Source organism: Phallusia mammillata, chromosome 1 (assembly GCF_965637545.1).
Source record: "Phallusia mammillata chromosome 1, kaPhaMamm4.hap1.1, whole genome shotgun sequence".
NCBI classification, from domain to species: domain Eukaryota; kingdom Metazoa; phylum Chordata; class Ascidiacea; order Phlebobranchia; family Ascidiidae; genus Phallusia; species Phallusia mammillata.
Genome location: NC_137252.1, coordinates 22,608,736 through 22,630,740, shown reverse-complemented (window position 1 = coordinate 22,630,740; position 22,005 = coordinate 22,608,736). Strand labels below are relative to the sequence as shown.

Below are 22,005 nucleotides of genomic sequence, written 5' to 3'. Positions count from 1 at the left end.
GACTTCAATCTGACGAACAATGAATGAAGTCAAGTCAAGTCAGAAACAGCCTACTTTGAGATCATAGTGTAGAGATGTATCGATCGAATAGACACTTTAATTTAGTAAAACAACATCAAAATATTTTTGTTTTGGCCACAAAAGAAGTGTTTAATTTTTGTGATGTATTTGGATGTAACGCAAAGTTGAAGAATAGACTAGACAGATAAATTAATTGACTGGTCAAAAGTTATCGAAAACATGCAACAGTTAAGTTTAGACTTAGTGAGCCAAAAACCACATGTATATAAATAACAAGTAGGATAATTTTAAGATTTTCATAAAAAAACTCAAACAAGCGAAACTAAGCTTGCAGTGATCATAAAACTTTGAAACGTTTTGGTACAGGTCAAGAAAACTGGCCTATTTGTACATATATCACCTGAAAAATTTGTGAAAGTCACAATGTCGACAGAAAGAAACGATGAATTGAGCTCAACATATCACTTTGGACATGTTGACAACATCGAGGTAAAGTGTGTTGTACTTACACACACAATAATGTCACCACAAAATGTTTGGATGATTTATAGCCTATTAGGTTACTTATTTTATTGACTGGACTTCTGCATTTATCATTGTGCTAGAAATCCTTTAGCAGCGTAGTTTTCATTTAAATTAGTTTTTTAGGCTTTTCAATTAACGAATATAGACTACACTCAATCTTTGAATTTGTGTTTTAAGACTGTACATATTGGCGATGTTATTCAATATCATCAGCCTCCGCAACCTAGCAGCATCGAGGCTGATCAACCATTGTCCCATGCACCAGTTACTCAATCAGGTTAGTTATTCGGTTCAAATGACTTTTTATCAGCCAAAGCAAGCACTCCTACTTGTTTAGCTACGATATCAAGTAAAAAGTTTCACCGCTTTCCTCGTGTGGTTTTGTAAGTGGGTCCTATATTTTGCACCCCAAACAAAAAGTTGTAAAAGCCGGAATAGAACCCGAAATTTAAGTTTATCGATTCAACCAATTGGACAGACAAGCTTACCCATGCAAATATCTACGCTGACGTGATGTACAGCTATGTGCAACAACATCATTTGTATCAAAGTGCGCCATGGTATGAACATTTGTGCAAAGAAAGTATATTTAATAATCCTGCGCAATTGTCACGGAGTTCAACTTTTATCCCAAATCTATAATATTTTGGTAACCTGAAAACGCAGTTTATGACAGTATAGATCAGAGGTGCCCAACCTTTTTTGAATCAAGATCGACTTTAGAGGTAGTCTAACTCAGGGCTTCCCCAACTGGGGGTCGCGACCCCGGAAGGGGTCGCAGAGAGCTGTACCAATTTCTGCAAAAAGTAATCAATACACTGGCGCGGAGTATGGGGGTGTGAGGGTGCCGCACACCCCCGGCCTTTATCTTTGTATAACGTCAAAATCGCATCTTTGTTCAAGTTACGTCGGTTTTAAAACGTTTTCAGCCAAGCGCAAACGCGCTTGTACTGACGCTATTGATCGAACAGACGTCGGTTGAAACGCAACAATTGCAATTGTTTTAAAATACCCAGGCATTTTAATGCAGCATAAACATGATATATAGAGTTACAAACGTTTAAGCATTGTTTGGCGCAATAACTTTCTCTGATAAAAAATATGCAATAAATTTCCGATTTTCAAGCAGTGTTAAATATCTGTTTTCAAAGCACTGCAACGGCCTAAACTTGGTTCAAGGTGAGCTCAGTTTAGGCGTCAACAATACACGATTTGAAACTTGTATTGCTTTTACTTTATTTTCCGCCCCAACAAATTACTTAAAACCTAAATCTTGTGAAACTTGCCGATTCGGTAAATCGTCCTTTACGAACGTGCGTATGTTCTCGACGCACAGCAAACGTTCAAACCACACGAAGAAATTGTGACAAGTGCCCATTTGCAAAACAATCTGTCAGAAACTAAGGCTAAAGCACGTAAAAGTTATCGGTGTTTGAACGTGTAAAGTAGTAGACTCCGAGTACCGGTAGGTTGTTTTTAGTTTTCGCTCGAATTCGACGTTTCAATAAATACAACAAACGTTTTTTTCGCATTGTTTATCATATTATTCGTGAAGGGTCGCGGAAAATTTAAAGAGATTAGAAGGGGTCGCGATCAAAAAAGTTTGGGAAGCCCTGCAATAGAGTACAGAAAACGCATGACTGCTTGCACAGGCGCACTTAAATTGCGTTGTAGGCTGTATGTAACAGTTACGTAGTCGTATGTAACAATTCAATAATAATTAAAAGGTTGAAAAAAGCCGAAGTTCATTAATACTGTAGATGCGATGCTTATATTCATGGGAAATTTTGAAATATTTCGCTAACAAGACTGGAAGGTCTCGCGACCCACTATTTGCGGACCCCTAGTCTAAACTACTATTGTAACGATGCCTGTTTTTGACGTTGTTTTTATACCCCTGCCCTTAAGTTGCTTATCTAACATACAGATGGGCACCTAATGAATGCGCTATGGGCGCAGATGCTTGACATCGTGAATCGTTTAAGTAAGGTTTTGGGCGACGCAATTGTACTACATTTAATTTATGCCTAGAATTTATTTCTTGATATAAGTAATTTATCAACGTGTGTATGTATGTTTAAAAATTCCTCCCTTGCATAGTTTTCTGCTGGCGCCCATGTTTCTCGGGGTTTAGTGCTGTTCCAATAAACAGAACCGTCACATTTAACTAATAAGACGGTTCCATCTAACTTATGCGCAATTATATTGTGACGCAATGTTATGTCATAATTGTACACAGTATTGTACATTTGTATGCTAAACTCAACAAAATACAATACGCATTACATTTCAACGCAAAACACCCACTCTAAACTTAAGCAGCAACATATACCACATTCACGTCCCAACTTTTTCAAATCGCTGGTATCACAGGAATAAAATCCATTTTAGTTGTATCACGACATACAATTCGTGACTGGATTTTAAAACGCACACATTTTGGAAAGACGTAAAGCGTTTCTTTAAGAATTTTTAAATATTATAATGAATAATAACAAGCTCACGACAACACATTTAAAGTCTCACCCGCACGTTGTTGTTTATACACAGAGGAAGAATTAAAAGAAGCTGCAGATACAATTAATCAGTTCCAGTCTAAAAAACTCGTGATTTTGCTGTAAACGAATCAGCGCTTCCGGAAGTTTATCAGAATTTATCTGAGAGTGACATCTTCAAATTAAAAGACCCGCCCATACGGGAGTCTTTTAATCCATCGACACAAGAAAAAAACACCAAAAAGTTCAATTTTTCCAAAATTATCCACTTTAAAAATTTACTCTCAACCATGATAGGCATAGGATTTCTGGCTCTAATTGGCCCGCCAGGCTGTGGAAAGACCACACTGGCCAAAAAATTGGCAAAGTCCAAAGAGTTTTTTGTGATTTTTTTGAAATTCATGGACTTGAGCTATAATTCAGTTTTAACTCTTCAACAGCTTTTGATTGATTTTCCATTTAAAGATGTCGACAAGCCTACTAGGGATAAGGCATTTGCATGGATGTTAAAAAATCAGGAGAAATGTGTTTTAATATTTGATGGCTACGATCAAAGTGTTTGGTTACTGGACAACGAAAATCAACCCAATGTGTCGTATGAAACCCCAATGCCGATTCGACAGCTTGTGGCGAATTTGTGCTGCAAAAATTTTTTCGGCAGCTCTCTGCTCATTTTTACTTCTCGGCCACATTCTATTCTTTCTCTTCCTTCAGCTTTTCGTCCAAAAGTCACAGTTGTTGTGGGTGATCTCCCAAAAGATGGCATGCGAGAATTGTTTTATGCTTTTGCTGGGGTAGAAGCGAAGAAAACATGGAAAATATTACACACTAATGCGCCACAGTTGATTCAACTTTGTCACAATCCATTACTTTTACAGTTTGTGACCTACGGCTGTCTGCATGGCGATGCAGAACAAATTAACACAACAACCAAGGTGTTTAAACAAGTCTTGCTTCGATTAGAAAACTCAGTCCACAAACAAGGTTTACTGTTCAGCAAGCTTGTTGAACCGCTCGGTAAAATGGCTTGCTACGGCATGGTTGATCAAACCGTTGTGTTTACAAACATCAATTTAGTGAGGGTTGGTCTGACGGATGTAAACGTCCAAGATTTTGTCATAAAAGTTGCCTTATGCCCAAGGCTCTTTGAGGGTGACCGGGCAATTTTCTACTTTGTGCATCAAATGTTACAGGAGATGTTTGCAGCTTTTTATATTTCTTTGATAATGCCCACTTCGGAGTTCAACAACATCGTCCACCAGGTCGTCCACAAAAGCCATTGGGCAATGGTTCGACGATTCATGTGTGGACTCATGCTCGGAGATTACAACGAAGGTCAATAACACAATTTTATTTTCATTCTCATTTTTTTAAGTAAACAGAACAAAGTGTACACATTTGTCGTGTGTTTGCACAAAGTGGTGTGCAAGTTTCAACAACTAGTTTAAGTTGAATTTCCTTGTTTTCAGCTGACGAAGAATTCGCAGCAACTAACCAAATCAATGACCAGTGTCTCCTGACGATGTGTAGAAGATTTCTGCAGCCATTTTGCAAAACCGACGTCTCATCAGGTTAATGCAGTAAATGAGTAAAAGTACCTGGAATAAAGTAAATCGCATTGTAAAACAAATCCCCGTACAGATCGGAATGCATTGTGTAGAGTAGAACTCCCAGACGCCATATCACAGCATGGTTTAATTCCGGAAAGGAATTATACTCTTTTGTTTTGCATGTAGTTTGTAAACGGAAGCGGGGCCTTGTAGACGATCTACGAGTACGACCACCATCCTAAATGGTATTTGTTTAATTTGTCGGTGTCTATCTATACTTTGAGGTATATAGGGGAAGGAATTTGATTTTTTTCATTTAGTCATTTTTTCTTTTGTTATTTTTTAGGAGAATATTTTTTTCCACCTACCATATAATGCTTGAATCAACACTGCGTTAAACAAACACTGCAAATTGCGTAAAAACACATGTTTTGCATTTTAGACAAGACTGAAACTTTTCGCAAACATATTATCAAGTTTGCCCAAAAACGGGTGGTGTCTCATTACCAGTTGGTAGGTAAGTGCTTGGTATTTACCTTACACTAAAATAACTATAACCTTTATAACGACATGAATGTTTATGTTTAACGTAGAACTTTGATTTTGGGACGTGAAGTCTATTTAAGTGTCATAAACAAACATTTTTTGCCAGATGGTTTGTTTCCGTAGCTGGTCAAAATAACTTTTTGGTTCATATCCACCTTTTTCAACTAGCCTTAATAGACTTAAGTGTCCAAACGCAAGATTTTTTATACTGGCTAAACACGCCATCGACCATTATTCGCCAACAAATAGCAAAAACAGATTGCGCAGCCCTTGTGGCAACGAAAGGGTTCCGTGAAAACAGTAGCTGTTTGAAACATGGGTTTTATGTTGCACAGCCAGACCATATGCATGTGGATTTTGTTGTGGTTCAAGTGTTTACCAGTGATATGTGTTTACCAGTGATCTTTTACATCAAATATAAGATATTTGGTTTGAAGTTTCTTTGTGGTCATATTTTCGCAACAACAATGAACAAATGACAATAAAATCGTATTTTCTGGCAGTATCTGCATTATAAGAATGTCGTTTAAACATTTCTTTCTTGCATGAAATTATACTGTGGTTTCGTTAGATCTGCTTACCGACATACAAGAATGCTCCGATCACGAGAAGAACTTCCTTGCGAAGTTTATTCCGGTGAATTTGGATTTCAGCTCCACCCCAGTTTCATCCTATACCGCTCATGCTTTGGCTGAAATTCTTCCAAAGTTAAATCGACCAGTTAAGAAGCTTAATCTTGCCAGCTGTGACCTGAACTTGGACTTACTGAAAGTTATTTGTGAAGGAATTAGCAGAATGGAACACAAGGTTTATGCGTAATACAAAGTTTTGATTTGAGAATGTTAAATTTTTTGGTTCGCACTAGGGATATAAGAAAACGGACATTTTATATTTTTAGTAATTAAACCACTTGACGAGTCATAAAAATAAGCACGCACTGGTTTATTAAAAAAATGTACATGGTATAACAAATATTTTTTGCTTTGCACCCTACCGTTTGCTAAAAAAGTCGATAAATTTTCCCAGATGGAATTTCTTCTTCTAAGCTGGAACGAGTTTGGAGTTAAAGAGATGAATGTTATTTGTGGCTGTTTGAGAAACGTAAGGGAGTTGGGGCTGTGGAGATGTTCAATTTCGGCGCCAACTTTGAGAGTGTTATGCGAAGAAATCAGAAATTTGGAAGTCCCGGTACGTTTTGTGGATAAAACGAAACCAAACAAAAAATATCTTCACAAACAAAGTGTAAAACAACATTTTATTTGTTCTGTTGACTCATGCTACAAAATCACTTCACTTAATTTGCACAGATGGAGAATCTTGCTCTAAGTGGAAATGGATTCGGTGATGATGGCATCAGATTTATTACAAGTTGTTTAATTAAAGTAAAGAGCTTGTGGGTATGGGATTGCGAGATTTCTGATGGAGGAAAACAGGTTTTACGTGACGAACTCAAGAATTTGGGACTTCCAGTATGATTGTTTGTTTATTAAATAATTAAACTTTTTTGAAGCATGCCTGCACAACTTAAAACGGTACAAGGCCGTGAAAACCAAAAAAATCTTGGTATCGGGCGCGGGCCGCATGCTAACATTTATAAAACCTTAGGCTAAATTACATTTTTTTAAAACCCGAGTCGGGGTTGAACAACGTACTGAAGATACGTGAGATAACAGCCACAACGTATCATGCAGTGCAACGTCAACATTTTTTTGCGGTGGACAGAAAACCTGGCCGAATGATACAGTGCGCCTGATTGGTATAAGAAATAAGTCATAAAATACCTTGATCGGGATTCGTCCTGGGTTAATTTTAAACCGGTTTAAAAAACGATTTGGACCCAATTCTATCCCGAAAATATACATATTTTAAAACCTAAACCCCTCAAAAATCAAAAGTAGACTAAACCTGAACCTACATGACAAGCGGTTGGGCTACCTCCTTTATTATTTATAATGCGACCTTGGAATTTGAGATATCTTTGACGGTGACAAATGCTGACCCGTAAATTAAGCTACCGCATATATATTTGTGTATGCCGCCCTTGCCGCCAAGTTGGCCGAGTGGTTAGCGCAAACGCCTTGTGATCACAAATTCGTTGGTTCTAATCCCATCTCGGTCGCTTGTGTTTCCCTGAGCAAGAAACTTAAGCGGCATTGCTCCAACCCAGTGGTTTCCAATGGGTTGAACTAAATTGAAGTCACCAACTGCCTAAAATCGAAAAAATCAAATAAAAAATGATCATCGGACTTCCAATAAAACAGGCAGCTCGACGGCGGACTCATTGTGAGCATAACGCATTCAGGCGTTGCCCGCCCACCGAGGATAAAAATGAATGAAACAAACAAACAAACAAACAAACAAACAAACAAACAAACAAACAAACAAACAAACAAACAAACAAACAAACAAACAAACAAACAAACAAACAAACAAACAAACAAACAAACAAACAAACAAACAAACAAACAAACAAACAAACAAACAAACAAACAAACAAAAAGGGCCTTAAGGTGTAGCCTAGCCCTATAAGCCACATCCGCATGTTGATGTGTTAAAAAATGTAAGCCGCCCCCGATTGTAAGCCGCCACAAGCGATGATGTTAGTTACTATTGTTTCATAACACTTACTTTATTTCGTACGTAGAGAAATTTTTTGTCCATATTTGTTTGTTAAGCAAATAACTGTAGCCTACCCAGCAGAAGATATGTTAACTTATAAAATCTACAATCAAAAAGCAGGGGTGTATATATAATATCGGTATGAATTAAAAAAAAGCCGCACAAACTTCAGGTTTAAAAAACCTTAGTCGCTGCTTAATTGAATAAATACAATAGGCCAGTGGTTCCCAACCTTTTTTTGTCGCGACCCAAATACTTCTCAAAATTTGGTTTTGTGGATTCTTGCGACCCATAAACATACATTCTTACTATTTCTTACTATTACGAATAATATTCGTTTATTTTTAACCAACTTAGAGCTGGCTCAAAGCATTATCAGCCAGACAACGCTTAACAGTGATCTCACACAAACATTATAACGTCACAATCAGAATTAACCACTACCACGCCAAATTGTCATGAAATTATTATTGGGCAACAATTTATAGCCTAGGGAAATAATAAAATAACGCTACGAAGCGAAGCAAGGAGTAGATGCTTTTATTGCCACAAAAACAGGCGACCCAACAGAATTGTCAGGCGACCCAACTTTGGGTCGCGACCCATAGGTTGGGAAACACTGCAATAGACTATACTTGTCACATATCCGCAACAGATCAACCCAGACACTCACCTGTTGTGCGGAAACAATAGGCCTACAACAAAGCTTCTAATGTGTTTTCGCTAATACTAACATTAATAATAAAAAGTGTGATCACAACAAACACATGCAATTACTTATCATAAAATTCGTAGTTATGAACCAAATATATTCGAATCTTCTTGCGGGCCGTATGGTGTGCAGGCCTGGTCTAAAGCTAAAACACATTTCAAATTCATGGATCATTTATAACAAAACAATTTCGTTTTGATCTAGTTATACCACACGCAGAAACAGATAACTTTTTTGTTTTAGCTTTCAAGAATTGAGGGAATCGATTAATAACTACGAACGAAAACCGAAGATTTCTTATACTTTTCATCAACATTGTGTTTTTTGCAGCATTTGCTCTTTGCTTCTGTTACATTTTGTGCAATGTTTGTGCCCTAGAAGTGTGGTTTAAAGATTGACTTTTACTTATTTTCTACAAAAGAAAAATAAACTACTGTAGCAGCCTACCGCTAGACTGGAGATCGGCAATTGTGAATAGCAGGCCTGTACAATTCCAGAATATTTATACCCATTACATAATACAGAATCCAATTCTGCTTTTTCTTTTCTGCAAAGTAAAACTATCAAAACGAAAGATTTCAGTAAGTTACTTATAAATTTACAACAACATAACGATTACGTTTAGACCTTGCAAGCGTTTTTTTTTTATTGTGCAGGTGATTTGATTTTTTTTTGCAAAACAAAAGCATGTAAACGAGTGTAAAGTTTGTCAACACGAATAAAGCGACTTGTGCTATTCGGTTTAACTTTTAGATTCGTACCTCGAAACTCTTCTTAATTGCTTTATCCTACATACAAATCTGCGAAATTTTGTCCCATTTGGTCATGGAGGCGTTATCGAGCATCTGGATAAGGATATAGGCCTAATAGTGCAACTTTTTTAATCTGGCTAAAAAGAAGTTGGCTTCATTGGGCAGTAGAGGCTAGTGACCTGCTCGGGAACAAAAACGATTGCAATCACCGGATGGTAAACACTAAATGGTTTTATCGACCACAAAATCTGCATAGGATGCATTGGGTTTGGGATATCGCTGATTGCACCATAGCCCACCTAGCTAACAAATTCGATGTCAGGTTTGTCGGGTACCATATTTTTCCGTTCTGACGTTAATTTTAGCGGTTTGGTTGGTGGCTGGGTCGTCGGCCAAATCACGGCCACGAACGCATTCGAATACAACAACGTTCACAAACACTCTTGCGGTAGAACTACTAACACTGAACTTTGGCTGGGGCCCGGTGCGCACCATAAACGCCTATGCTCCGTTGCGCCACCTACCAGAAATTCCCAGACCGGGCCCCAGCCAAAGCTCAGTGTTTGTAGCTTTACCCGCTCTTGCAACAATCACCGAAATTCTGTTTGTAGCCATTGTACCGCTAGAATGGATTTTTTTAAATAACAAAATTAAATCTACCAGCGAAACTTTTTGAAATTGTGCGTTGCTGCCTTTTTTTTAAGTCTTTAAATTTTTAAACTTTATTTTACAAATTTATTCACAAAAGAAAATTTCCCAGTTGAACTTCGAAACCATTTAATGCCTTTCGTTGGTGCCAACACATGATGTCGCTCTTTCCGTCTCCGTTTGAATCAATAACGTTCATTTTATCATCGGAAGCAACGCAAAATCTTGAGGTGAAGTCGAATCCCGCAACAAATTGAAATTCCTTTTGTAATTTAATGACAACTTCACTGAAATACAAAGACTTTAAAACTTTTGCAGCTTAAAATATTAGGTTAATTGTTTTAATAACGAACTTAAGTCAAACCTTTCGTCTTTGCACAAAATATCATTGTAGCCATCGCCATCAAAGTCTGCAGACATTTTGGTCGCATCATTGCAATCTTGTGTCAGCGCTTCAAAAGTGACATTTGGTGGTAGACCGAAGTAGGTGTTTAGTACAACTTTCCTTTAAATTAGAAACAAAATGTTGTGAATTTTCATTTAGGCATCAAAAAAAGAAGAAGCATTTTTCAAACCACAGGAGAGGGATTTTTAACAGTTGTTGGGTGAGGGCTGCGAAACCTGTCAAGGTCGAAGTGTTGCTGGTACAGCAAACCTCACATAACCTGGATCACTTTGGCTCAAAAGAATTGTCCAGATTAGGCGAAGATCCGGATTCATCGAGGTTTTCTATATTTATTACCGTGAGCAATACATACATGTTTCCGCCATCAGTTGGTCCACACATAATGTCTGAAATTTCATCTCCATTGAAATCACCGACCAGCCATGTGTTTTTAATGGTATTAGGACAAATCGACGGAAATGTGAGCTTCGTTTCGCTGAAGAAAGCTAAAAAGTCAACACACTACACCTTAATCGACCCGACTCTATTACAAACTGATTAAAAAGTTCAGTTGACTACTCACAAATGTTATACCTGGGGAATTTGCTAATCTCTCATCATCGCGATGTGCAGAAGGGTCATCACCAGAGCAACTGTAGCAAGGTTTACCGGAATATCGCGAGTACCAACTAGATAACCCTAAAGTATTCAAGAGAAAGTCAGTTTACCTGCGCACAGAATTATAATCTGTTGAGAACTTTGTGGCCCCGAAATTGGTTTTACATATCTGTGCGAACTGCCACAAATTACGATAACGTGGAGTTGTGCAACTCAAACAGGTCCGTGGGCTCAAATTTCGCAAACATTTTAGTCCCGTAACACAGCAAGTTGAACTAATGTTGGGCCTAATAGTAGCAAATCGCATGTTGCGCATCCTTACAAATAAGCAACTAAAGTATTTTAAAGGGTGTATAATGCCAGTATTTCACGCCTAACTACGTGAAAATTTCACAACCACAGGTTTTCTTAATATGCCGATTTCCTTCATCAAACATACCTGATCTGCATTAAAAAAAACATCCGGACATTAAAATTTACGAAGGTTTACAACAACAAAAGTTTCAGAAACCGAAACAAAACTGAATTATACACTGTTACTTTAACGAAACCATCAAACGTACCATCACAAGCTTGTGAGTTGCAAAACGTTGCTGTATATTGTTTGCCCAATCCACACTTTCCTAACACAGGACAGTACCGCGTTCTGACAAAAATACAAACAAAACCAACACTGTAGATATGGTAAAAAGTGTAATGCTAAACAAACCAATCATGCATCTTTGGTTTAGACCAGGGGTTCCCAAACTTTTTTGGTCTGTGGCCCAAATGTCTATTTAATAGCGATTCGTGGTTCACCACGTGGTGTAAATTTGGGCACAAACAGAAAATAATAACTCAAAAACATGCGAAATTTTCTAGCAATTTATTTTTAATGAGATACACTCCTGAAATTTGGCTACAAGATTCGGAATTCTTTGCAAATATTATGTTTTTCGAAACAAAGCGAATAATATCTACAGTATAACAAAACAGTTGAATCTGTTCAAATGGCTCTGTGGCCCATTAAAAATGTCTTGGTGGCCCAGTACTGGGCCATGGACCCCAGTTTGGGAACCACTTGTTTTTTTTTTAGTTTAGTTGGACCAGTGATATTCCAAAATATTTCCTCTCCGCCTTCCATTTGAAATCCACGAGGTGCCATTTTCCTAGTTACACTATATATTGGTTTTAAAACTTACACAATAAACCGCCTAACGGAAACGCCAAAGCGAAGGTTGTAGTAAAGAGCCTTCAATGAAATTATGGTGGTAAACGACACCAGGACCGAAGTGGCAATAAGTCTTGCTAAATAATTGTTTGTTCATAAGTGTGTTTTTTTCGCCTTGGTTCGTATCTGTCTTATTTCACAACATGCATAATGTTTACATTTTAAGGCAGCAATGCGCTATTGTTTGTTGGGTCACTAAAGATGTAGGCCAGTAACAAACAAGTACCTCGTGAGCAAATGTAGATAACAGTAAATCCCACCTTAATAGCCAACCGCCCCCACAAGTTTTTGAACATGATCCAAAACTTGCCCACTGCGACCATTGAACAGATACCGGACAAGGACTGACCGATGGGCAGGACACGGTCTGATACGACTGTCCCACACAATTCTAAACACATCAAAATAAGTTTTAGTCAATCTTACGTAAGAGTCATCAGAATAGTTGTCAGGAAGTGGTGACGTTACTGTCGTAATGCGACTGCACACTATTGAAGGTTTTATGCCATTCAACAACCTTTTAATATTTCGTTACATCATATAAGTACAACATCACAGTTCCACAAAGTATTAACTTTTAAGGATGGGTCAACTGTAAGTGTTGGGATTGACCGATTATCTAAAGACAATCAGGGCTAGAGTCCAAATTTCACAATAATCAAAACCACAGGAATATCTTTCTACCTAAGTTTTTGGTGAGCAACGTTTTGAGAAACCTGTAACAAAAATAAGTTCGGTGTTTTGAATCGCAGCAACCTTTTAAAAACGAGGGATTTTTCTTAGCCCATCGTGTTGTCAACCTGGTAGACCCATCCACTATGAATATGCTGCCAACAGACCTGCCCACTACAAACTCTGTATCTCCTCTTTGTTCCTGCTGAGCCACAAGTTTTCCAACAGGCGCTCCATTGACCCCAGGAACCCCAAGTACTAGCTTTGCGATAATAGTTAAGATAGTTTCCGTATGAATATCCTGTCGATCCAGTGTAGCCCTTGTAACTATAACTACTTGATCCCGTATTGCCAGTTGACCATGTGCTGCCTTTATAACCGTAACTGGTTGACCCTGTATAACCTGTTGACCATGTGCTGCCTTTGTAACCATAACTGGTTGACCCTGTATAACCTGTTGACCATGTGCTGCCTTTGTAACCAGAACTGGTTGACCCTGTATAACCTGTTGACCATGTGCTGCCTTTGTAGCCATAGCTGGTTGACCCAGTGTAACCTGTAGAGCCTTTGTACCCATAACTGGTTGACCCAGTGTATCCAGTAGATCCTTTATATCCATAACTGGTTGACCCTGTACTGCCTTTGTAGCCATAGCTGGTTGACCCGGTGTAACCTGTAGAGCCTTTGTAACCATAACTAGTTGACCCAGTGTAACCTGTAGAGCCTTTGTACCCATAACTGGTTGACCCAGTGTAACCTGTAGAGCCTTTGTAACCATAACTGGTTGACCCTGTATAACCTGTTGATCCTGTACTGCCTTTGTACCCATAACTGGTTGACCCAGTGTAACCTGTAGAGCCTTTGTAACCATAACTGGTTGACCCTGTATAACCTGTTGATCCTGTACTGCCTTTGTACCCATAACCAGTGGAGCCCCCCAAAGACCCAGTGCCAGTTGTTGAGCCCCCAGAAGACCCAGTGCCAGTTGTTGAGCCTCCCAAAGACCCAGTGCCAGTTGTTGAGCCCCCAGAAGACCCAGTGCCAGTCGTTGAGCCCCCAGAAGATCCAGTGCCAGTTGTGGAGCTCCCAGAAGATCCTGTTGTTCCACTTGATCCTGTGGAAAAATGATGGCAAAAGCTAAAAACCACTAACAGAAATATTACTATAAATATTTTAATGCAAACCATAAAGCTGTAGCTTGAATAAAATTTGTCAGCCCCCATTCACAAGACAAATGTTTGGACAAATTTTATTTGCTCCCTAAAAAGTTGGGTTGGTGTTTCTTAATGATCTTTTCTCTGAGCAAACAAGTATTTTTACAGAAGCTACAGAGTCATACAAAGTCGATGGCTATCCACCATAACTTTATCAAATAGTTTAATCCAACAATATTTGTATCTGTTAAACAATTACTGACAATGCTTACAGTAAACAGAAAAAAGACTGAAAATTACACATATTTTAAAAACAACAGGTTTCTTGTTTAGAATTGGGAAACTAATTACCGGAGCAGTAAAGAGCATTGACTTCCGCTATATCTGATTCTGTCATTTCCGAGCGTTGAGAACGGATTACTTTATCTGAATAAAATAATCTATTGCATCCAATTAATCACTCTGTGAACAATTTAACTGTTGGTAAAAAAAACTTATTCACTGTAACAAACAAAACTACATTGTGCAACTAGAAGGGTGGCTGTCCAACAAATGTGCCAAAAATTATTATTTTTTACATGGACCACCTAATGCAGTGGTAATTACATTATACTCTACACTACACAAAGTTTATATGTTCTACATTTAACTGTTTCCCATTTTATTACTTGGCATTTTACAATATGATTTCAAACAATGAATGAAATTAGTTATTAAGGCTATTAATTGCATGTAAATAACTTAGCAGGTAGCACAAGACACTTTGGGGTAGTTCATCTCTTGTCAGTACTACTCAATTTACCCTGTAAGTTAGTAAAATAGTTCTAACAACATGTAATGAACAAGATGATGTTGCTATACATTCAGGATAAAAAACAGAGCCAACAAATAATGTAGTACCTTATGAACATCATTATAATATTTCATACCTGTTGCCTTGTCCACGATTACTTTGTATTCACGACCTTTACTGAATGCATAGCCATTGTAATGTAGACAAGATCTCTTGTCATATTCTTGACCCAGATCCCGCTCATTCCCACGCTTTATTTTTTGAAAATTGTGTAATTTGTCTACAAAGTTTCATATAACATAAGATTGGCCACTATATAGCATAAGAACAGTTCAAAAATGCTATGCTATTTCTCTCATAATTTTGAAATCAGATAGCTTTTTACCTTGTTGCTTTTAAAACTAATTGTAGTTTTGTCACAACTTACCCTTTCTAACATTTTCCAAAAAAACGGTTATATAGTCATCTCTTAGAGGATGAGCATGTTCGTGCTGAAATCCCAAGAAGTGAAGCAATTCATGGGAAACAGTACCAAATGAATAACATTGGTTTGCCAAATCAACTTCTTGGGGCTTATAATCAGCTGAAACTTTACCAACAAAAGACCTAAAAAGGATTGTTTATTCTTTTGGTCATGTTTATAATCCTTATTCCAGGCTAATGTTGGTTAAGCCTTGTTAAATTTATGCTCAACACAGGCGCCAAGTAGGCGATGGGCGGCCACCAGGGTTTTCAAGCCAAGTGGTGGCCACCGTGAATATTTTGGTTAGTTTGTGCAGTTAAAATTGTAAAATCTTGAGAAAAGCAAGATAATTTTTTTATCAATGATCATTATTGCAAACAATGTAAATGTGTTGCAAACAAAGGTTATCTTAGAGATAGCAACCCTCCCTTTAGTGACATTGCAATCAATTTAGTTTAATTTCAAATCAGTTCTGTTTCAATTTTAATTTCACCACCTTGCGTTCTAGTAAAACCGAATGTCTATGATGCTGAATGCCCAGGGGCAAACATAATTACATCAAGGCAAGTTACAATGTGAAAGTTACATGACATTTCATCCACTGCAGGTGAGGTGATTTATTTTGTGTGTAGGTTCATAATCTTTATTTCAAACACAGAAATTATATATATATATACAGTCGATTTCACTCACATACAACCCCTGTTGGTAATGAATATTATAGATTGTTTATCATTTCCAGTTTTTGGAACAAAATCAATACAAGTTTTTTCGCTGAATGCCTTGAACACTGTCTTAGCCATAGTTTTGACCCTTTCACCTAAAACAAACAATCTGTACTATAACACATTATAGCATATAATTAGCAATAATAGTAAAGGTAAAATAAACCGTTTGAACAAAAGATAGGTTATATCTCTCGAGACACTGCACGCTTTTTTGTTTACTTTTTTTATATTTTCATATCAAACAATGTTTAATATAAAAATTTACAGTTTGGAGTAAAATATCAGTTTTCCTTCACAAGTAAGATATTGCCTCAAAATAGTTTTTGACACACTATACATGCATTGGTATGGGTCCAAAAACAGTTTACTAAACAATCAATATGAAAACAGTTGCCAAAATCGTTACATAATTTATGAATAAAAAAATTATCCAACAAACACAACCACATACTAATAAAGCCGAAATCATAGGCTATTTTGAGTCTTCCATTTGGTTCTTTTTCCCAAAGTTTACTGCTGGCATCAGCATTGCTTGAAAACAAAGAAAAGTCATCACCAGGTTCAATTATTCCATAAGTCTACTTAAAAAAAACATTGTTATTTCTCTAAAAAGAAAACAGAAATCAGATTTGGGTCACAACGAAAAAAAACCTTTAATAATCTTGGTACATCTGGTTCATCAAACATAATATCTGCCTCAAAATGTCCTTTTTGAGCACATTCACAACTTTCTGGACAAAAACCGTGCTCTCCGGTGTGGTATCCAAATGGACATGGTTGTGAGCAAACGGAAACATCAAAGGGACATTCATTCTCTAAAAAAACAGGTATATATACTATGATGGTGACGGTGAAACATTGCAAAAACCTAAGTTCCAGGCTGAACCTAAATAAAGTTCTGTACAGAATCTGGTAAATGATTTTTTATTATTTAAGAACTTGCTTTAATATTTAACTGTCAATTCGATCATAGGCATACCACTGTATTCTTGTCTGGGTTGGATAAAATTTATCAGTTTGGAGAACGTACTATTTTTTGTTCTTGACAACTGTATCACTGTAAAATCTCACCTTTCACTCCAATGGCTCACTAGGATGGTTTAAATTTGGGAACAATGATTAAATAAAATAAAATTGGAACAGTTTGCATGTGATTGCCATCAGAACAGGGGACAACATATTCTATATTCACGTGCTGAATTTTTTTTACAAAAACCCAACTGCAACATAGTAGTAAAGTAAAAAATAAGGCAATATGAATGAAACAAAATAAGCCATACTTATCATGAGCCCCAATGAATATTGTCTTTTTCACTTACCCATGCAAATGTTGACATCGAATGCTGTTACATTTTCCACAAAAACACCACTTTTTAGTTGAGCACAAATGTCATCAGGAAGAAACGAATCTTAAAAGGGAAGTAAGTGGTAGTTGACAGTTTTTTTTTGTAAACAATAAACCTTGACACAAACACCTATGCCTTTATTACAAGAGAGACACATTAACTTACCACTGTTTGATGTAAAGTAAACAACCACACCAGTGCCTCCACCACCAATTAATGCCAAACCAACCACTACTGCAATTATTTTGGAATGATTTGAGCTTTTTGGACGTGGAGTTATTCTACCTTTCGTATGGCCTGTTTTCAAAACAGTTTTTAAAAACAGACATAAAAAATAGTTCATCACTCTGTCATCTTAGCACCAATTAACTTCTTTTTTTAAACAAAATACCTCTTCTTTCAGCTTGATGCTCCCGTTTTTGTGATCGTTGACGTTTTTCCATTTGTTAGGATTTAATGTGGACAATAATAACATTCGGCGAATTCCCAATTGAAGCCCAAATGTACTACGTTTTCTTACGTCACAATTAAACAGTAAACTTGGAAACAACAAAAATTGGAACAATTTTCCGAAATCGAACTGCGTGCTGCTTTTTTAAGGAATAGTTGTCGTACGCGACTCAATAATCGCGGTAGATACTTTTAACACCAAAAACTAGCGGCACTGGAGTCCGGTTAAGTATCTACCAATAAATCGCTGCGTATATCATCACGCATATTTATGGTGGCGTATGAGTTAGGGTTGCCATATTTTATGATACACAATCCCTGACAAAATTTGTCTCGGTTGCGATAACCCAGTTTTTCATTTTCGATACTTTTTCTAAACGGTCCCTTTGCCATTATTTCGAGGGCTCGCGGACCTTAAGTCTGAATGTGTATTTTAGAAAAACGAAAGTTGATTGCAGGATTTTAACTAGTTATGCAAAATCGCGTATAACAATGATCCAAATCTGACATCACAGACAAGACAAAAGCATTACAATTGTGCACGAACAATTGCATTTTTGTTGGTTGTCATGCAAAGCCTATTGTTTAGCAATGGAGACGGTGGTTCATCGCTTTCACTTTGATTTAAACTTATTTAGTGGCACAAACTGACGCCAAATATAAATATAGAATTACTTGCACCTTTTCGCGGTCCCCGCAAATACCCTAAAGCAGGGGTCGGCAACCTTTTTTGCACTGCGGACCGGTTTGAAACTAAAATTTTATATCACGGACCGGCCTTTAAAAACCACAAATAATCAGTACTAAAAACTAATAACAATTATTACAACTTTGTGAACCTTGAGCAACTTTTATGCGGCCCGGAAACAAACTCCTCACGGACTGGCACCGGGCCGTGGACCAGTGGTTGCCGACCAGCGACCACTGCCCTAAAGGACCGCGGATCCCAGTTTGAGAACCGCTGCCTTAACCATTTTTGCGATCCAAACACTTATATTCCGGAATAAATTTGAAATATTCGGAAGTCACACGGACGACGACAAAAGAAAACGTTGATACGGTGCTCTGATCCTTGTCAATTAACTTTCTGTGTTTAGGCTTTCGTTTAGTTAAGTTTATTAGGCTAAGCTCAATATTTTTACTATCGTTGAAAAAATAAGCACATATATCAGAGGTCTCCAACCTTTACCACAGTAAAAACCATTCGGACCAATTCTACACAGAAAAAAACTAACAACGGGAGCCACAAAGACCTTTTTAAATTTGAAATAAAATGCCACACCCGTCTACCACATTCTTAAGTTCGTCAGTGAGTAGGCTACAATAAAATAATTATTTTGCCATCTTTAAATTTATGTATATTGATCCATTTGATCCTGTGACCCAGCGGTTCACCCTGGGAAAAACAATTTGTTTTTTATACCTTTGTAGCAAATAGCTTTTTAATTTATAGTGTTTGACTGTCTGTAATACAACTGTCAAGGCTTTCTAGGAAAATTTGTTTTTAAAAACTATAGGCTAACCTTGGACGACAATATCAAGGTCAAAGCAAGTAAATAAATTAAAAGTATTTTTTCCGTTACTTTTTTTATAAATAACTTATATGATAATAATGATGCAAAAAGAACATGGACAAAACTTGTTTGAAAAATTTGGGTTAAAATCACATGTGTAGATCAAATGATGTAGGTATTGCAAATTGGTAAATAATATTTTTTTTTTCTACACAAAACAATGGTTTAATAGAAATAGGGTTTTTGTATATGTTGCCAACTTATATGTTCTAAAAAGGCTAAAAAAGTAGGCTACTGGTCACGGGGGAGTTCTTTGATGGAGGAATGTGTATACGTGGTCACGTGAAAATGTTGAGAAAATAGATTGTGACCAAAAAATAGAATGATGGACGATGTTGATATTAATGTAGACCGGTTTGTCGACTTTCACGTGTTTCTGGCAGCTGTAATTGCTACGGAAAACATTCACCTGCTCTTGGGTAAAACATCGATAATTTAATCAGCAAGAGGCCAAATCGGTTTTTATTTGTGGGGGGCGAAGGCCTTCCGTGTCTGTTTTGTGCAATTTGCTTCAACTTATGTTGATGTGTGTTGTAAATACGCTATTTTAACATTTTTTACGGGCAATGGAATTATTGTGTGTATGTTTTCTTAGATGACTAGTATTTCCTTTTCTATGATATTTTCCTGCATGGTATAAAATTATTGAAACTGATTGCCAATACTTCGTTTGTTTTCATTTACGGAATAAAAGTTACGCAATAAATAAATCCCATGACTGGATAACATTGACCAATTGAAAATGTTTACACTAGAAATATAAATCGTCGATTGCGTCAATTTTTGTGCAGCTGCTCATTAACGTTGTCGTTTTATTAAATCGAAAGGCAATGTTTAGTTGCGATTTCCATATAGTTTAACATTGATATTTAGGACAGTTTGGCGGCACAACACACTGTATTCCAGACACAACATATTTTTCCTGCTTACCTGTAAATGAATGTTTACAAAATAAACGCAAAAAAGTGATGGAAATCGTTGGTACCTGGGCTAAATGCGCGACACCGCCATTGCGCAGCATTGTTTGCATACATCATAAATGGTAGAGCTACTAACACTGGAATTTGGCTTGCGCCCGGTCTGGGATTTTCTGGTAGGTGGCGCAACGGAGCATAGGCGTTTATGGTCCTGACTCAGCAATTTGGGTTTATGGCAAGAATAATTGCCGAGTCAGCACCATTACCGCCTCTGCTCTGTTGCGCCACCTACCAAACCGGGCGTTAGCTGAGTTCCAGTGTAAGTAGTTCTGCCATCATAAATAGGCTCACAAGAAAATGGGGATGGTGCACTGCCGGTAAACACGATTGGGGACGTTGTCATATTTAACGTTGGTCGTATTATAGTCGACGGGGTTCTCTGACCATTCGTGTCAGGGAACCAGGGTGGGGATCGAAACAAAAGCAAAAAAGTATCCTGCGAGACCTAAATAGGTCGAATTTGAGGCAGATTATTAATATCTGGAAAAATGATTGCAGACTTTTTTAGCCCAAGTGTTTGGTTTTAGAGCAAATAATACGTCCAGGGCGTCACATTCTTAACGTCCTGTTTTCGGAGCAGACCTTTTGCGGTTTAGAAACAGATTTGGTTTCGGTGACGTTCGATCGTCGCATATGCCCCCTGGGCCGTTTTCGGGGAAGGTGCCAGGTGCACTGTTTTGTTGATCTCACAACAACTGTTGAACAACATGCTACGTTTGACGTATAACGCAACATGGTTTGTTGTTTTCGTTGCTGACTACCACCTGGACCAAGCACAGCGTTATGTCACTGACACTAAAAATGCGTGTTTGTCCTTTTAATGGTGTGTTGCTTAGTATATTTGGTCGTGACAACATCCTAATTTATAATTTTAAATGAGTGTGGTAATTGCTGTAAATTTAGCTAGCAATGACTAAAGATGTGTTACCGCTTTGCAGTAATTGATATGCCCGTGGAGTCTGATATAGCTAAGATACTTAAACGCATTGAACCACAGTCACCACATGTGTGTGCACACACACTGTAAATACAAAATTTTAATTCATCCAACCAATTAACTTAAGTCATATGCGCCTATATGCGAAACTGCATGAGCAAAGAACCTTTTAAATTTCGGTGGTGCGGGTTCCGTTTTGGATTTAGCGGCGTAATTACAGGGGTTACATACGTTTTTTACCATCGGGTGAAAAACGTTTAGCGAAATTTGAACTAATCTGCAAGCAAAATCTGCATGCTTAAGTTGGTAAAAAAACTGGGTGAAATAAAGCGATTTCTTAATAAAGTACACACAAACAAAACATGCTTTATTTCATCTTTTCCCACGCATGCAAATGTTGACGTGAAATGCTGATACAATTGAATAGGTTAAATGGCTTTTTATGAACACAAATGTCATTGTTAAAGAAACAAACCTTAAAAACAACATAGATAGTACCTTATTATATGGCAAACATTTTCTTATCTCATGATTTTTTTTCTTGAGTAATATATATCTAACAGCACAGCGGAAAAGTATTTTAAATCGAGGAATTGCAATGTCATTACAGGTTGACGTAATATCATTTATCGTGGACGTGGAAAAGAGATAATAAACACCAGAAAGACGTCAACAAAACTTACAAAAAAGACAATTTCATAACTGCAAGTACGTCAGTTACCTATGTACTCACGTGTTAAGCTTATGTCCAAAGTACGCCGTTCAAACAGTTAGCTATTTTTTCAATTTTATTGTTTAATGGACTGGCAAATAGTGCCACTTATTACGAT

The 22,005-nt window shown here is 37.4% G+C and overlaps 2 protein-coding genes across 2 annotated transcripts; one reads left to right on the top strand and one right to left on the bottom strand.

Moving 5' to 3' along the window:
- The first annotated feature begins 829 nt into the window (after window positions 1-829).
- LOC145222238 (uncharacterized) lies at window positions 830-8,914 on the top strand. The gene is made up of 7 exons (XM_080088319.1): window positions 830-4,376; window positions 4,511-4,612; window positions 5,034-5,108; window positions 5,709-5,944; window positions 6,164-6,325; window positions 6,445-6,606; window positions 8,712-8,914. The coding sequence occupies exons 1-7, from the start codon at window positions 3,332-3,334 to the stop codon at window positions 8,736-8,738; spliced, it is 1,809 nt and encodes a 602-aa protein (XP_079944445.1). The 5' UTR covers window positions 830-3,331; the 3' UTR covers window positions 8,739-8,914.
- A 40-nt stretch (window positions 8,915-8,954) lies between these two features.
- On the bottom strand, window positions 8,955-17,912 carry LOC145222231 (uncharacterized). The gene is made up of 16 exons (XM_080088304.1): window positions 17,629-17,912; window positions 17,403-17,534; window positions 17,211-17,300; window positions 16,543-16,706; window positions 16,343-16,469; window positions 15,857-15,983; window positions 15,128-15,306; window positions 14,837-14,980; window positions 14,259-14,333; window positions 12,921-13,867; window positions 12,342-12,472; window positions 11,435-11,517; window positions 10,848-10,952; window positions 10,627-10,759; window positions 10,233-10,373; window positions 8,955-10,155 (listed from the first exon to the last, which is right to left on the bottom strand). Exons 1-16 carry the CDS (start codon window positions 17,678-17,680, stop codon window positions 9,960-9,962), a joined length of 2,826 nt encoding a protein of 941 aa, XP_079944430.1. The 5' UTR covers window positions 17,681-17,912; the 3' UTR covers window positions 8,955-9,959.
- Between the last annotated feature and the right edge of the window lie 4,093 nt (window positions 17,913-22,005).

Excerpts from the sequence above, each read along its gene's own strand:
- LOC145222238 (XM_080088319.1), top strand. The coding sequence starts at position 3,332 with ATGATAGGCATAGGATTTCTGGCTCTAATTGGCCCGCCAGGCTGTGGA. Across the intron at positions 5,945-6,163 it reads TTAGCAGAATGGAACACAAG|ATGGAATTTCTTCTTCTAAG; the intron begins GTTTATGCGTAA and ends AAATTTTCCCAG. Across the intron at positions 6,326-6,444 it reads TCAGAAATTTGGAAGTCCCG|ATGGAGAATCTTGCTCTAAG; the intron begins GTACGTTTTGTG and ends TAATTTGCACAG.
- LOC145222231 (XM_080088304.1), bottom strand. The coding sequence starts at position 17,680 with ATGGAAAAACGTCAACGATCACAAAAACGGGAGCATCAAGCTGAAAGA. Across the intron at positions 14,981-15,127 it reads TTTGGAAAATGTTAGAAAGG|ACAAATTACACAATTTTCAA; the intron begins GTAAGTTGTGAC and ends GAAACTTTGTAG. Across the intron at positions 10,760-10,847 it reads GAGATTAGCAAATTCCCCAG|CTTTCTTCAGCGAAACGAAG; the intron begins GTATAACATTTG and ends TTGACTTTTTAG.